The 16993-nt window shown below is 46.4% G+C and overlaps 1 protein-coding gene across 1 annotated transcript in view; it reads right to left on the bottom strand.

The window, feature by feature from the left end:
* Positions 1-16993, bottom strand: part of Daam2 (dishevelled associated activator of morphogenesis 2) — a 129042-nt gene that overhangs the window by 53653 nt on the left and 58396 nt on the right. The window contains 1 exon segment of the mRNA XM_029565843.1: positions 1408-1630. Coding sequence (XP_029421703.1) covers positions 1408-1575 — 168 coding nt within the window. The 5' untranslated portion in view covers positions 1576-1630.

The raw sequence follows: 16993 nt of genomic DNA, 5'->3' as shown, positions 1-16993 counted from the left end.
CCCACACTCACTTTTCTCCATGGTTAGTCTTCCCTAGGAGATACCCCATTCTGGAAGCAGTATTCTGCCTGTGGATCAAATCTAAATCACTAGGACCCTTGTGGGGCCCAGAACTTGGTCTTGTCTCCAAATAAGGATTTTTTTGTCTGCTCAGTTACTGATCCTGGTCTCAATGCAGACAAGATCTGTCTGATTGATCCTTACTTTTGCACACACCTCACTAAGGTGCTCAGTAAATATTTATTGAGTAAAGGAGGGGAAGAAAGAACACCTCTCATCACATCTTCCCTTCAAATCCATACTCTACTCAAGAAAATACCCTTAACATCAGATTCCAACTGCTATTCACTAGCAAACACTTCGTTCCCCAGCCCCATCCTGGGAACTGCTATAAATCAGAAAACAATGGATTTTTCTGAGGCTGACGCATGATGAGGAAGCCGGACAGCTTTTCAAAGAACCTGTGTGGTCTCATCTAATAGTTATCGATTTGAAGGCTAGAATGCCTTCACCAGATGCATGTATTAGCAAACACAAGGACAAAGGAGCATGCTATCAGCATGACTGCTGGCCTGCCATGAGAACATGAAACTAAAAGTTAACAGCACATAAACTTGTGTTGTGGCTCCCTGCCAGAGTACAAGTCCTGCATCCCCTGTCTGGGGCATCTTTTCATGTGCAGGCTATGTGAGCACTCTGAAGAATGGAACCCCCTTCATCCCTTTCCTGCCTCCTTGAGCTCAAAATATGGATTTTCACACACAGCATTTCCCACACACTAGAAGACAGGCTAGTCTGTATGGGCATTTCAGAGCCAAGAAGATCTGGCACTCTTATGAGTGACAGAGGTCTGGTCACTCCTGGTTAGACACAGGATATGATGATTATCATAGACTTGAGTAAGGGCCTGAGAATGAACTGGGTATTTCTGCCTTCATATTTCTAGGTGATCGTCCTTGTTCTAAGATACTCAGAATCTGCCTATAGAATGCCACACCATCCTTTCTACCTGCCTTTGAAATTAAATTATCACATGAAAATTCCAGAAAGCAGAAGAGAGAAGGCTACCAGGAGTCCTGCATTCTTAAGAGAATTTCTAGTGTCTCATTTCACAAGAGCCTGAATGTGACCCCTTCTAATGGCAGCCCAACTGCTGCACCATATGGTCCAGACCCAAGGGGAATTGCAGGTAGACATCTTGTCCTAGGGACCATTTCATGATGTATACCCCAGTGAGGAGCTATGTTTCCTCCAAAGGTGTTCTGAGGGGCCCATCTCAGCCCCTCAAGAAGAGCTTTGAGAGGTGGAAACCCCAGCACACAGGCTCCTGTTCTCTGGCCCACTCTGCTTATCCATCCACCCTCTCTCTCTATCATCAGCACCCTCCCTCCCCCTTCCCTCACTGACCACCAGTTCTGCAAATCGGACGTTGAGCTCCTCTGGGTTTGGGATGGGACTGGAGAACTCCAGGTACTGCAATGGGTGGCTGTCCCGAAGGTCGATCTCAGGGAGGTCACTGCCCCCAAAGCAACACAGGAAACCCAAGCCATGGTGGCTCCTCTTGCGGAGGGCCATTGTCACTGCAGGCTGGGGTGGTCAGCAGGCAGGTGCCTTAGTTCCTCATCGAGATCTAGGCAACAGAATAGAGTGCTGGTGGTCAGGTTAAACTGCTAGACAGGTCACTCTGCTTCTCAGCCCAGTGTCTAAGGCTCCAGCATTTTCTCACAGACTCATTTCTGCCTCCTCTATCTCCTACTTGGAGTCACTCAATTGTCCCCACCAGACTTCCAGGTATTTCCTGTCACAGACACTTTCCCATTCCTTGTCCTCGCCCCTGGAGAAGTGAAGAGAATGACAGTCACAACACATGACCTCTTCCAGGTGCTCAGGACTGGTGTCTATCTGATGTTCTCTATGTCTGATGATGAAATCCTGTTCTCTGTCCCCTGGAAGATCAACTCCCACCAGAGTTCATTGACTCACTTGATTCATTTTGGAGATGATAGATTTAAAGACATACTACAATGGGGAGGATGTTAGTCAGCTAGCAAGGGGAACACTGAGCTCATTATAGCCACAGTCCCTGGCATAAGAGCCTCCAGAGAAGTAGAGGGTGTAAAGGTTCAGCATCCTGCCCAGCTTTTACCCACTCTACTGTACTCAGACTACTTGTATGGAGTAGTACAAAATGTCAAGAAGACAATAGTTCACCCACCCATCTAGAAGAGGAGGCCAGTGCCCTCAGCCCTGGATAGAGCTGGGAAATTAAACCCTGGTTAAGAGAATGGGGCTTCCCCCTGGGATGGTGTTGAGCATATTGGGGGAAACCTGGTCAGACGTGCTTTTGAAAATCAACAAGAAGAGAAGATACTGATCTGTCCAGAGGCTAGAACTGATAGGCATCCAACAGTTGGGTGACAGTTGAAAGAGTTACATCCTTGCCATTGGGAAAGCCTCACTCAGTGATGCCCAGCTTTGAGAAGAAACACTAGCCCCATAGTGGTTGCCATGGAGCCCCTAGATTGCTTAAGTTCAACCATCAGCACACAGAGCTCCTGCGGGGCAGATCCATCCTTCCTAAACATGCTTCAGACAACTTGGGTGGGTGTGGCAGAGAGATTATAGATCACACGCCCACAGCTGCCCACCCTATATGTACAGACCTTAATTTTATGAACATAAATACAGGACTTATCTATTCACTTATTTTGGAGTATGTGTGCACATATGCACACAAACACCACGATGTGTGTGTGGAGATCGGAAGACAATCTGTGGGAGTCAGTTTCCAGAGATTGAACTCAAGTTGTCAGGCTTGGTGGCAAGTGCCTTTATCTGCCAAGTCATCTCAACAACCCCAGGATTCCATTTTTTATTCTTACTGAACATTGTTAGCTTGGTATTAGGGATTGCAACCAAGATAGTTTTATGTTATTGTTCTATTTTTTATTTGATATGTGTGATTATATTGCTTGCATATATGTAAGTGCACTGTGTCCTATAATGCCTGCAGCGGTCAGAAAAGGGTGTTGAATCTCCTAGAACTGGAGTTACAGACAGTTGTTAACCACCATGTGGGTGCTGGGAATCAAACCTGGGTTCTCTGCAAGAGCAGTCAGTGCTCTTAACCACTGAGCCATCTCTCCAGTCCCTCTAATCAAGATATTTTTGAGTCCTGATGCTTAATTGTTTCTCCTAGATTTGGATCAAACACACAAGGACGCATCCCCAGTTGTCATTACATCACTGGGACAAGAACTTAAACCCCGATGTCATATCAGCCACATCTTCAGCCACCAGCACACCCTTCATCAGTCCTTAAGCCAAATCTTCAGCCACCAGCATACTCTTCATCAGTCCTTGGGGGCATGGTCCCTCAGCCAACTCTACAACCATGTAAGCCTTCATGACTGGCCCTCTTTCCTATAAAACAACATGAGAGGTTTTCCCTCCAGACCTGTGGAATTTAAGATGTACTAACCCTTTGGCACTCCTTTGAACTAGGATCTAGAATCTTATGGAAAAATAAACAAGATAAACATGGCATATGCCCTTCTTAGAAAATGTCAGAACCCGCTAAAGAACAGTGTTTTTATTTTCTGACTCCTAACAACCTAGCTAATAGTTGTGAAACCTTATCTCAGCTCTTATCTAAGTTATGATCTATTTTAATTGCCATTCTAGAGCTTTATACTTGCTCCATTTTATCTTCTTTTTAAATTTGTGATAGGCTTTTAATAGGTCCAGATAAGTCTTGAATAAAACATCATCTAATGGTACCTTGTATCATTATAATTTCCTTGATAAACACTGGCTCTCAAACATATTAGAGGTGCTTTGAAGACGGGCTGTGTCTCCTGCCTCTCCGTTGACCCCCATCCTAACTTCTATAGCTAATAAAAGATTTGTACTTAGTAGGTACACCATCCATAGTCCTTGAACAATGTGGAATGACTCATCTTTGTAGAAAAAAAAAAAAGAGGAAAAGAGGGATCCTTGTTAAATATTTCAATCACCATGTCCTGACTGGTTAAGGACCAGTAGTTGAGACGCAATCAGGAATATCTGTAAGAATCAAGAGGAGAGTTGTACAGGCTGGGATCGGGGAAGTCACCAGGAAGCTGGAAGCCATTCTGTACCCTGGAGGCAAAGATTTGAGATCACTGGGGAGGGGAGATTTTTGGGGTTTTCTATGGGATTTGGTAGCTGATGGCCAAGCGTGGAGGATATATTAGCTACTTTCTCATTGCTGAAACAAGATACCCAACAATCAACTTAAGGAAGTTTGAGAGTATAAGATCCATCATGAAGCCAGCCGATGAATCTGCTTATCTGAATGTGCATCTGGGGGGAAAAAAAAAAAAAGAGAAAGATTCATTGTGGCGGGAAGGGCATGGTAGGAGGAATTTTGGGGCACCTGTGTTCAGGAAACAGTGATGAATGTGAGTGCTCCGTTTGCTTTCCTTCTTTGAATTCAGTCCAGGACTACAGCCCTTTGAATAGTGTCACTCATATTTGAGACGGGTCTTCCTATCTCAGTTAACCTAACCTACAAAATCCCTCACAGATATATCCTGTCACAGAGTTGACAGTCAATATTCACCATCAGGGTGGGTGAGACAAGGCAAGGGAATCTGATTGTCAGGCCTTGTAAGGCCGATGGGCAGACAGAGATGGGGGCAATTGTGTGGATGCAAAGCTAATCTCTTTTGTTTCACTCTTTCAAGTGCAGGGGGAGCTGGTGAGCAGGACGTCTCTAGGTAGAGCACAGAAAAGGGAAGAAAGCTTGCAGAGGCTATGCTGATGAGGCTGGGCTGGTAATATGATGGAGCACTGGGATGGTTTGAGTTGATGTCTGGGACCATAATCCCCTCTTCCTGCCTTTACCCCTTCAACTTCCTCATTCCCTCCATGTCCCTCCTCAGCCTTCTCTGTTCTTCAGTTCCTAAGCCAGACCTCGTCAGTCAGAATCAGGGATGTTGGCCAGGATGATCCAGTCTGCTCCAGGTTCACAGTCACTGTTGGTCTGGTCGCCAGGAGTCTTAATAGCTGTTATCAAATGTTACATTTCCTTCCAATGTGGGGAAAGAGATAAAGTGGCCCTGGGGGGCGGGGCGCAGACACAGACCCTGTAGCCAGGAAGCGCCATCCCCAAAGAGAAGGGCCCTGTGCATTTGTCCTTCTCAGGGACCACCTGTATGACAGCTCCCAGGCAATTAAAGTCAGGCAGGGATGGGAAGATGAGGTGATCAGACCAGTTCATTCCTGAAGTCCTTTTAGGAGGACTTAGGATACTTTTTACCTCAGAGAACAATTGAAAAAATCTCAGGGGACACGAATCAAGGACAGAATGAAACCCAGTGAACTTGAACTCCAGCCAGAGGGATTGAACCTGCCTCCAGCATGACCCACTTTTCTCTCCATGGAAACTTCCCCAGGGCTGGCAGCCCCCTGCCTTCCACATCATGTCCTCTTGTTTTCTCTTCTTGTGGAGATGAGCTTTTCAGGACTGACAGGGGCCACTAGCCTGAGACACAGAGCCATGGGGCCAACACCTCCAATGAGCCATTCCAATGAGCCACAAGACCCCCTCGAGGCTCCACTCCCAGGCCTCAGCCTCTGTCACCTGCCCATGAGACCGGGCTGGTTCCAGCTCTGTCACTGGACTTGTGGGTCAAGGGTCATGGTGTTTCATAGTGCTTGCCTCCCAGAGACTTATCTTCTTCCAGTACAACTGCTACCACTGACTGAAGACCTCCAAGGAGTCCACCAGCCTCAACCCCTCCCACTGTCTCACTCAACCCCTTCTTACAGGCTTCCCAAGAGGCTCTCCTCTGCTTTAACTGAGCACCCCCACCCCACATTCCAACCCAAGGCAGGCAGGAAGGACTTCCTAGAACTTGAGTTGGTCTTTAAAGATAAAAATCCTAACCCTTACCCCCAAACCTTAGCACTCCACACAGCAGTTTGCCTCTTTGGACTTCAAAGCTCCAGATTGTAAGTATTTATTCCTTAGCCTCAATTAAAGGCAGAATAATGCTAATACTTCAGATCTGACTGTGTGCTAGACACTGGAAGAAAATCTGCACTTTTACCCCCAGGACAATTTGTAATCAATGAAATCACTTTTAAAGAAATGATTAAGGGGCTGGGGAGATGGCTCAGCTGGTGAAATGCTTGCTGGGCAAACATGAAAACCTGAGTCAGAGCCCCAGAACCAACATAAAAAGCCAGGTGTGATGCTGCATTTGTAATCCCGGCACTGGGGAGAGGGAGACAGGTGGATCCCTGGGGCTCATTTGTCAGGCAGCTTAATCCAATTGGTGAGCTCCAGACTATTGAGGAACAATACTCAATACTACCCTCTGGCTTCCATGAACTCATGCATGAAAACACACACACACACACACACACACACACACACACACACACTCACACACTCTCTCTCTCTCATTCACACACCCTTCTGCCTGCTGGAAAACTTCAGTTGTCAACTTAATACACCTGGAAAACTTCAGTTGTCAACTTAATACACCTGGGAAGAGGAAGCCTTAACTGGGAAATTACCTCTATCAGATTGACTTATGGATCTGTCTGTGAGACATTTTCTTGATTATTAAGTGATATGGGAGGGCCAGTCCATTGTGGGTGGCACCGCCCCTGGGGAGGTGGTCCTGGGTTATATAAGAACTCAGGCTGAGCACAAGCCAAAGGAATAAGACAGTAAGCAGCACTCCTCCATGGTCTCTGCTTCAGGTCCTGCCTCCAGGTTCCTACCCTGAGATCCCTCAGTGATGAACTGCCAGTTTGAAAAGTAAGATGAAATAAACCCTCTCCTCCTCAAGTTGGTTTTGGTCTAGAGTGTTTTATCACAGTATAGAAAGCTGACTAGGACAGCCTATATAGCCCCACTTCCCCTCCCACACAGAAGAATTAAGGACAAACCGCAAGAAAACTATGCTTCCAAGAGGTTAAGTACCTCACATAAGGTCACACAGCTGGTTGGGAGCAAAAGGAGAATTTGAACCCAGAACTAACTCTAATGTGAGCGTTAAGCCACAGAGTGTCTGTCCAATATCCTAAGTTGTGATTCATTCAGCATTGTTCCAAACATTATTAAGGTCTTAGGAGTTGTCACATGGCTTGGTCAACAACACTTATCTGCCCAGAGACCTGACTAGGACTCACCAGTTAGTGTTCCAGATTCCACATCCAATGCTTTTGTCACAGAACTAAAGCTGGCCCATGAGCCCCCTTCTGTTCTTGTGGCCAGTACTGTAGCTTTGGGGCACTTATAGCACCATCTCCTGTGCCCTCTGCACTTCCCCCACATGGAGAAATCGATCAAGGACCTGCTATTGACTCTCTGTCCTTAGTCACTCCCACAGTGCCTACCAGAAGCAGTGACAATCACTTCCTGCACTGTCTCATGGATGCCCTGAACTCTTCTATGGCTTGGTGGCCTCTACTTCCTGGGATTGCATCAAGATTTCCAGAGGTCAAGCAACTTACCCAAGGACCAAGTAGAAGGGCTGGTTTGAAGACAGTGGTGTCTCATTCTGATCCAAATGCTAACCAGCTTTGGCCCATGTGCTGCACATGGACCTGGGGGATGAGAACACGGGCAAACAAGTCATGGTACCACTCCTTGAGGAGGGCGCCCCCTAATGGTTGGGCATGGGTATGAAACCAGAAACCCTGAGGTTAGAGAGGGGTTTGGGAAGCCCTGAGCAGAGACCTTGTCCAGTAGGGCAGGAGTGGAAACAGAAGTCAGGACAGGCTTCCAGGATAAAGGTAACATTGAGCTAGCCTTGGAAGACAGAAGATGAGAGGTAGGAGCAGGCAGAAAAACAGCACAGGAAAAGGCCTGAAGGGAAGAGCAGCCTGACCTAAGAGGGGTCAGAATCAGAATGGTGGCTTTGTCCTTTTGGGGACAAGTCAATATGCAAAGGGAATAGCCAGGGATTATGAGTGTGGTGGAGTCTGGTCCTTCACCCTCCTCCTCTCCCCACCAGGCCCCCTGGGGCTTGGGCTGGGAATGGGGCCCAGAGCTTCCCAGAGCTGCATGGAACACAGGAATGTAAACAATTTCCTGCTCCACAGGCAGAGATGCTGCCTGTGCATGGACCCTCCTGTGGGTTAGGGTCACCTAGGAAACAGCCTTCCCAAGGGCCAGTTCCCCTAAGAGAGCATCTGTGTTTTGCTACCCCGGCTATTCTGCTGAGCCATCTGCCCACCATCTTACCCACTTCCCCCCGCCCCACCCATACACCTCTTCTCTGCTCGCCCATATATCACCCACTCATCTCTCTACCATCCTACATCTCTCTAGTCCCCAGTCATCTCTCCTCACTGCCCACCCACCTCTCTACTGTCCATAAATCTCTATACTACCCACCTATCTCTCCCCACTGCCCCCACACCTCCGCTCTGCTTATCCATTACCTGATAGAGGGAAGTGGGATCTGGCCCCAGAGGCCTCATGCAAGCTCTCAACTATCTGGCTTTCTGACTGGCAGAGTGAGCCTAGTCTGGGCAGGGCTGGGGAGGGGGTAGGGCACTTTGTAAAATAAGCCAGCTCTTTCCAGGATAGAACATATTTTAGCCTATATTTTGGTTTGCTACCTGTGCTCTGAAAATCAGAGAAAGCAAGAGTAAATCTCATCTCCAGAATGCCTACTGAAGGCCAGGAGTGGGGGACACAGCAATCACTTAGCTGAGAAAAGGAGGGAAAGAAAGGGGTGTCTTGTAGAGAAAGGTGAAGCTGAACATACCCCCCAGTGATTGTGTGTGTGTGCGTTTGTGTGTGTGTTACCACGATAGGAAACACCCACCCACCCATTAAGTCATATACCTACCCACACATTTATCCGTTTTCCCACCCATGTAACTCATGCACCCACCCATCCACCCATTCATTCATCCATCCATTCTTCATCTATCTACCAACCCATGTATCCATCCAGTCATCTACCCACCCATTCATCCATCTATTCACTCTTCATTTACCCACCCATTCATCCATCTATTCACCCATCTATTCATGCACCCACCCATTCATCCATTTCTTCACCCATTTATCCATCTACCCACACATCTATTCATCCATCATCCATCCATCTATTCATGCATCCACCCATTCACCCATCTACTCATCATCTACCCATCCATCCATACACTCATTCATCCATCTACCTACCCATCTATCCATCCATCCACCAATCTACTCATGCACTCCTCCATCCATCCATCCATCATCCATCCACCCACCAACCCACCTGCCAGCCTGATAAGTTATAATCATTTACAAAGCAATTTTCTGGGTGTTACAGGTGAAGCAAATATCATATTCTACCCTTGCCTGGCTTCCCATATTGTTGGAGAGACATGTACACAAACAACTGAATATAAGGGAGGGAAGGAGGTGTCACATAAGGCCCCAGAACTGCAGGGAGAGAAGAATAGCTCCAGGCTAGGGTGTTCTAGAACTTTCACCAGAAGAAGTGGCATCAAAACTGGGCTTTGGAGAAGAAAAGGACATTAGCAAATGCCAGTGGGGCCCTAGAAGGCATTCTTAATGGATGGGTGGATGTATAGGTGAGTGGATGGGTGGGTGGATGGATGGATGGGTGGGTGGATTGGTGGGTGGATGGATGGGTGGATGGGTGGGTGGGCAGATGGGTGGTTGGATGGATTGGTGGGCGGATGGAAGGGTGGATGGGTGCCAGAATGAGTACCTAAGGTAAGTGAGGCCCCAAGGGATACTGTTTTTCCAGGAAGCACTGGGAGATGTGACAGTGGTCAGTAAAGGAAAGCATTGGGTACCAGCTAAGGAAGAGGAAGACACTGATGGTTCAGTGTTCAGTTTATAGCAAGTAAAGACTAATGGCTTGTAAGAGAAAAAATTGTGATGCCAAATCAGAGAGAAGAGCCAAACAGGTATGTCTAACAGAGCGTGGGAGGTACACAGGAGGAGAAGCAGAAACGGGAAAGAGTTAGGATGAAACAATGCCTGAGTGAAAGTTGAGGCCCTGAACTGCCCTGAAATGGAGAGGAGATGGATGCCAGAGATATGGGAGAGTGGGAGGAGGGATGAGGTGCCAGTGTGTGTGAGGCTAAGGATGACGGTAGCTACTGTGAGCTCTTGGATGACAGTTGTGAAATGAGAGAGAAGGGATTTCAACACCCAATGCTCTGCTATTCATTCCAGCCAGAGGCTTGGGGCTCTTGGCTAAATGAAAACACCCCACACATCACACAGCATCACCTCACCCGCTTCTGCTTCCAGGCCTTGCCTCTATCCACACAGATGGGGTGAATTTGCGGGAGTGGTACACAGGACACAGTCTATACTCCAGTTTTCTCCTGTGCTCTCCTCCGGCATCTGCTTGGCAGTCCCAACATGCCACAGCCCACAGCTTCAAGAAATGTCACTGGCCACTCCACCTGATCATCTGCTCCCAGTGACCCAACACAAAAAGTGTTCTCTCATTCAGAGGCAGGACACTCACGATCCTAGCAGAGCAAGCCTGCCCCAGGACTCAGCTGGGTCTGTACTTGTGGTCCCTGTCTGGATCCTTGAGCTGGATCTTCCCCATCACACAGCGCCCTCTTACAGTCTAGTTTGCACCTCGTCATCTGAGCATCCACATTAGAGAAAGGCCTGTGTGAGGCCCAGGGATTGGATAGACATAAATCCTATATCACAGCGATAGTCTATCTCCTTGGAGGCAGAATAGGAAGGGCAAGGACTAGGGAAAGGATGACAGTGGCAGCAAAGTTATCTCCTAAAGGACAAACGACAACGGAAAGGTAGGTGTAAGGTGGCTGCTCACTTCCTCCATAGCTTGTTCATATAATTCTATTAAACAATTCATTTTAACAAATATTTGTTGAGTGCCTAGGCACCATATTAAGAGCTAGAAAAATACATGAGAAAGAAGAGCTCAGTTTGGTGGGGAAGAGAGATAGTTAAAGGCATATAAACAATGTGTGGGTATGGTTACAACAAGGGACAGGAAATGGCCAAAGCTGGGCAGGGTTTGCAGACATCATCCCAGTGGGATTCTTGGGCACCTGATTCCTCTGCACACATAAGTTAGTGGGCGACATCATACAAAGCATGAGAATTAGGGTCAACAGAAGTTAGTGGGGGACATCATACAAAGCATGAGAATTAGGATCAACAGAGATACCATCAATGTTTCAGATCAAAAGTCCAACTCAGGTTGTCTGACACTGGAAAGGGCTAAAAAATCCTAAAATATTGACGTAAGGATGACTTCTTAGGAACTAGTCAAAGAGACAGAAACAACAGTCAGTCAGTCTCTGTCTCTGTCTCTCTGTCTCTCTCTCTCTTTCAGACAAATAGAGAAGTTATGGCTGAAGAGAAGCATAAGAAGAGTTCAAGTTGAGCCAAATCCACCCTAATAGCCTACCTGAATGACCAAGGACAAGAGAACAGGGTTTCTTCAGGCCTCAGTCTGGAAATGACTAAATCAAACTACACATTTCTCATAGTGTCTCTTGTTCTCGATACCAGGCTCTGGGACACAAAATCCATGAAGCATTAAATAAGCTGGTCAAGCTCAGTCATATCCCCGGAGCCTGATCCCCGGCGTCTCTATCAGCTCATTAGCCATTCAATTGGCCCTTCATTCAGCTGCCATTGATTTCCCAGCACTGACTCTGGGTCTGGTATTACTCTGTACTGGGCACTGTAAAGGTAAACTGTGTGTGTGTGCGTACCAGTGTACATGCATGTATGTGCACATGTATGTGGAGGCCAGAGGACAACCAGTTGTAGTTCCTCAGGAACATTGTCTACGTGTTTTGTCACAGGATCAGTCACTGGTCTGGAGCTTGCCAATAGCTAGACTGGCTGGCCAGGGAGCCCAGGAGTTCACCTGTCTCCACCTCCCCAGTGCTAGGATTATAGGAATGTGCCTCCATGCTTGGCCTTTTTCCATGGGTGCTGGGGATTGAACTCTGGCCCTCATGCTTATACAGCAAGAGCTTTACTAAATGCTTACTCTCTCCAGCCTCTTAAGGGTAAACTAAGCAGACATGGCTTCTGCTCTGGTAGAGAACCCTTTGACTGCTCTGTGTCTTTGATCCTCCTGCCCGTCCTCCTACCTTTTCTCCCAAATGCATAGGATGCTTTTGTTTCATTACAAAACGTCAACTCCAAACCTGGTCAAGGATGATAAGACGATAAGACTTGTTTTCTGCTTTCCCCAGCCTCCTGTTATAGGCCTTTGAATAATGTTCAGTAGAATCCCAACTCTGCCTTCCTGGAGTCACCATCTCCTAAGGGTTCTCCGTCTAAGCCGAAAGCCGTCTTGCTTCAACTTGTAGGCTTAGCCATTTTGTGGGAGACTTCACACATCCCCACATGATCCTACCTTTCCACTCCTAGGTATTTATCTGAGAGACGTGAAAGCATTTATCCATATAAGAATTTGCTCTTGAATGTTCACAGCAGCCTTATATGGAATAGCTCTAAACTGAAAGTGGTCCAAATGACCATCAACAAGTAAATCAATGAACTGTATGGCATATTTATATGGTAGAATACTACCCAGCAAAGAAAAAGTATGAATTATTCTTTTACACTACCATGGATCTCAAAATAAATACATTAGGTGAACAAAACCAGAGGGGGGAAAAATAACACAGTATAATGCCATTTTCCAAAGTACTAGAAAATGCAAACTAATCTACAGTAATTAAAAACACATTAACTATTGGTTGTGGAGGGTGGGAAGGGAGGGTATTTATAAAAGGACAATGATGCACATCTTCACTGTGTTGCTTTATCAGATTAGGGGCTGGAGAGATGGCTCAGTGGTTAAGAGTACTGTCTGTTCTTGCAAAGGACCCAGGTTCAGTTCCTAGCATCCACATGACAACTAACAACTACCTGCAACTCCAGTTCCAGGGGATCCAATGCTTTCTTCTGGCTTCCATGGATATCATGCAGTACAGATACATTTAGCATACATGCAGGCGAAACACTCATACACATGAAATAAAAATAACAAAGAAAATTTTAGAAACTTATCAGATTATATACTTGAATCATGGGGAGTATACTGTCCATCAATTATACATCAATAAAGCTGTTTTTAGAAACAGGAGCTGGAGAAATGGCTCAGCAGTTAAGCACAATGGCTGCTTTGCAGAGGACCCTGGTTCAGTTCCCAGCATCCACATGGTAGTTAACAACCATCTGAAACTCCAGTTCCAGGAGAGCCGATGCCCCCTTCTGGCCAAGGGCATTGCACCATACAGGTGCACTTAAACACATGAAGGTGATATACTCACACACAAAAATAATAAAATATTGACCAAAACAAAGCAGATCTACTCAAGTTTTCATACTATTACCACGCCCCCCCAAGGACACAGGCCACTGCAGCTGGCTGCCCTCTAGAAATTGCTCATGATATAAGCTATTCTGTAGTCTCTAACAACTAGGAAAGACCCCCACAAACTAGGATGGGGGATAGGGGTTGAGGATACCCCTCCCAGCCCAAGCTATAGCTGGTTCCAGGAGGTAGGGTGGCCCACTGTTTAGGAGACACATTTGCATAGTTGGCCTTTACCTAAGCTACTTGCTATCCATGTGCCTAATTCTCCTGATGAGCACAAGGGATGACAAAGGTCACCTCCCAGGACTACTGTGAGCTTCAAGGCAAGAGCGTGAAAGAGGCCAGCACAGCATAAGCTATGTCACAGGTCTTCAAACTCCCCTCTTCAGGAAGCAGGCTTATGTTCCAGGTTCAGTCCACACAAGCATAAAGAGAAGCAGAGGTGCTGTCAGGGCCAATGAGGAGGGACGAGAAACCCAGGGGACACAGAGGCACAAATCTGACTCCTTGCTGATATCGCTGGGTGTAGAGATGGTCAGATGGCATCCAGGACCCCTGGGAAGGTAGGGACGGGGGTCCCAGAGCCTGGCTTAGAGAACCTACAAGAGGTAGGTGAGGGTGACAAACAGGATGAGAGCTGATAGACATGAGATGGAGTGTTCAGGACCAGCCATCAGGAGGAATGTGGACTCTGTGCTGTGGGTGAGGTGGATAACAACAGTTCCTCGTGCACCAGGTGAGCAAGGGAAGGACTGTTCCATAAAGAAAGTCAGAGAGAGGGAGAGGGTGGAAGGAGACATTTCTATATGCCAGCATGGGAGGCAGGCTCGAGTCCATGGCAAAGAGGTGGGGAGTGGAGCTGTGTATGTGGCATGTGGATTTGATGCAGGTGTTTGCATGTGTGTATAGATGGTGTATGTGTACATGTGATATGTGAGTGATGTATATGCTTAGGTGGAGTATGTGTGGCTATGTGTAAAGATGGTATATGTGCATGCTTGGGGTATGTAAATGGTATATATGTATGCATGATATGTGTAAAGATGGCATATGTGCATGTGTGGGGTATGTGTAGGTGGTATACATGTGTGGTATGTGTAAATGCTACAGGTGCACATAAGGTGTATATAAATGGTATATGTGTAAATGGAATAAATGTGTGTGGTAAATATGTGAAGGTGGTAGATGAGAGGTAGATGGTTTATGTATATATGTAGTATGTAGAGGGTATATGTGCATGCATGGAGTTTGTGTATGGATACATGTACTTGTGTGGTGTATATATTTAGTTGAAGATGTGTGATGTGTGTTTAGATGTCACACATGTGTGGAATTATGTAAAGATAGTTTATGTGGGTATATGTTATGTGTGTAGATAGTGTATGTATGGTGCAGTGGCCATGTGCATGTGTAGGATATAGGTGTATGCATGGAGTTGGTGCTGAAGGTATTTGCATGCGTAGTGTATATCTTTAGGTGGCATATATGTATTATGGTGTGTGTGCAGAAATGGCTATGTGTATGTGGCATATATGTGAAGATGGGTTATGTGTGTGGTATGTATAGCATATATAGGCATGTGTGGTGTACATGTCTAGGTGGTATATGGGTGTATAAATTGTATACAGTCTGGTGTGTGAAGAGGGTATATGTGTGTTTGTATAGTTTATAGAGAGTATATATATGCATGTGTGGTGTTCATATAAATGGAGTGTATGTGTGTGTGGTGTGTACAGATTGCACATGCAGTGCATGTATTTAAAGATCTATTTGTTTTGTGTATATGTGAGAGTGCTGGCATGTATGTATGTGTACAACATGTGTGCCTGGAAGGCAGACGAAGGTGTCAGATCCTCTGGAACTGGAGTTACTGGCTGTTGTGAACTGCCTGATGTGTTCTGGGAACTGAACTCCAAGTCCTCTGCAAAAGCAGCAAGTGTTCCTAACCACTGAACCACCTTTCTAGCCCCTGGTACATGTGTTTAGGTAGTATGTGTGTGGTATGCTTGTAGGTGGTATATGTATATGCCCAGTGTGCATGTGTATGTTACATGTGTACATGAGATGTGCATATAGATGTTTCTGTGCATGTATGATTTATGTGTAGGTAGTATGTATCTAGGTGTGACGTGTGTCTGTGGATAAGCTGTAAGCATGCACTGTGGTATGTATGTACAAATATTCATTGTGGTTAGGAGTGTGCGTGGTTTGTATAGGTGATATACATTATTGCACGGTGTGCAATGTCTGATGTGTATATGTAGGTACTTATGTGGGGTATGTGAAGGCATAGGTTACATGCATGTGTAGCCTGTGTTTATGCATTTTACTTTCTATGAAGCACACTATGATTGTACTTTCACGTCTAAGCAGAAAGTAGACTCAGTCAGCTCCAAAATACATTAGCAGAAGAGACATTTACATCCCTGAAAAGCAGCCCCACACCAGCTTCTCCCCAGCCCACCTTCAGCCTGGCACCCTCAGGAAAGCAGTATCTTTACTTCAGTTTCCCATGAGCACTGAAGCCTGGAAGCAGAGACCAGTGAAAGGTGTTGGCATGGCAGTGGGCAGAACTCACTCACAGTCATCCATTTCATCTCCCAGAGACCAAGGGTGATCAGGGTGCCTGATTGATAAGATCTCTGCAGATAGAAACCGGCTATGATGCCCAGAATTGGGGGGGGGGGCTCATTCCTATAAGGTGACATCAAATCTCATCCAGCTCAACACAGCTCTGGAGCATGCGTTGTGTGTGTGCCTGTGTGTCTGTGTGTGTGTGTGCCTGTGTGTGCCTGTGCGTGCCTGTGTGCGTCTGTGTGTGTCTCTGTGTGTGTGCGTCAGCCTGTGTCTCTGCATCTCTGTGTGTCTCTGTGTGTGTGTCTCTGTGTTGGTCTGTGTCTCTATGTGTGTGTCTGTGTATGTGTCTCTGTGTGTCTGTATGTGTGTGTGTGTCTCTGTGTATGTGTGTGTCTCTGTGTGTGGCTGTGTCTGTCTGTGTCTGTGTGTCAGTGTGTGGCTGTCCTTAGCAGATGAACTGCATTCTCTTGGGTATGTATTACGATGGGTCGCACCCTGTCCCCCTCTGCCTCTGCTATATGAAATCTGGTGGCATGTTCTAGCCAATTCCCCAACAAGCCAGAGAAGAAACAAACAGATGGCAATCACAAATCCCAAACACTTCCAGTGCTCTACCCCATCAGAAACAAACAAGTAAATAAATAAAATAACATATCTCCAGGAAGGACACTAACATATAAAGATCTGGGTTAGATTCAAACTCCTCTCCCTCCCTTCCCCCTCCCTTCTCCCTCCCTCGGGATTGAACCCAGAGCCTTCAGCACACTAAGAAAGCACCCACCACCGAGTTACACCCCATCCCTGTTTTGGTTTTTAACCTTTTATTTCCAGAAGGCCCTAAGCTGCCCAGGCTGGTCTTGAGCTCATTTTGTAGCTCAGGTAGGCCTTGAAAATTACTGTCCTCCTGACAACCTCCTGAGTAAGTTGGCACTAGAGGCTTGTGCCACCAGGCCTAGAAGTTCAAACTTTTCCAGTTATGGTTATGTTTAATTATCTCAACATCCCACAAACAGTATATTGTGTCATTATGATTTTTTTTCCAA

The sequence above is a fragment of the Nannospalax galili genome, unplaced genomic scaffold, assembly GCF_000622305.1.
Source record: "Nannospalax galili isolate Female #2095 unplaced genomic scaffold, S.galili_v1.0 scaffold1318, whole genome shotgun sequence".
NCBI lineage: Eukaryota > Metazoa > Chordata > Mammalia > Rodentia > Spalacidae > Nannospalax > Nannospalax galili.
Note: the sequence above shows the minus strand (reverse complement) of the source record. Positions and strands in the feature narration are given on the sequence as shown.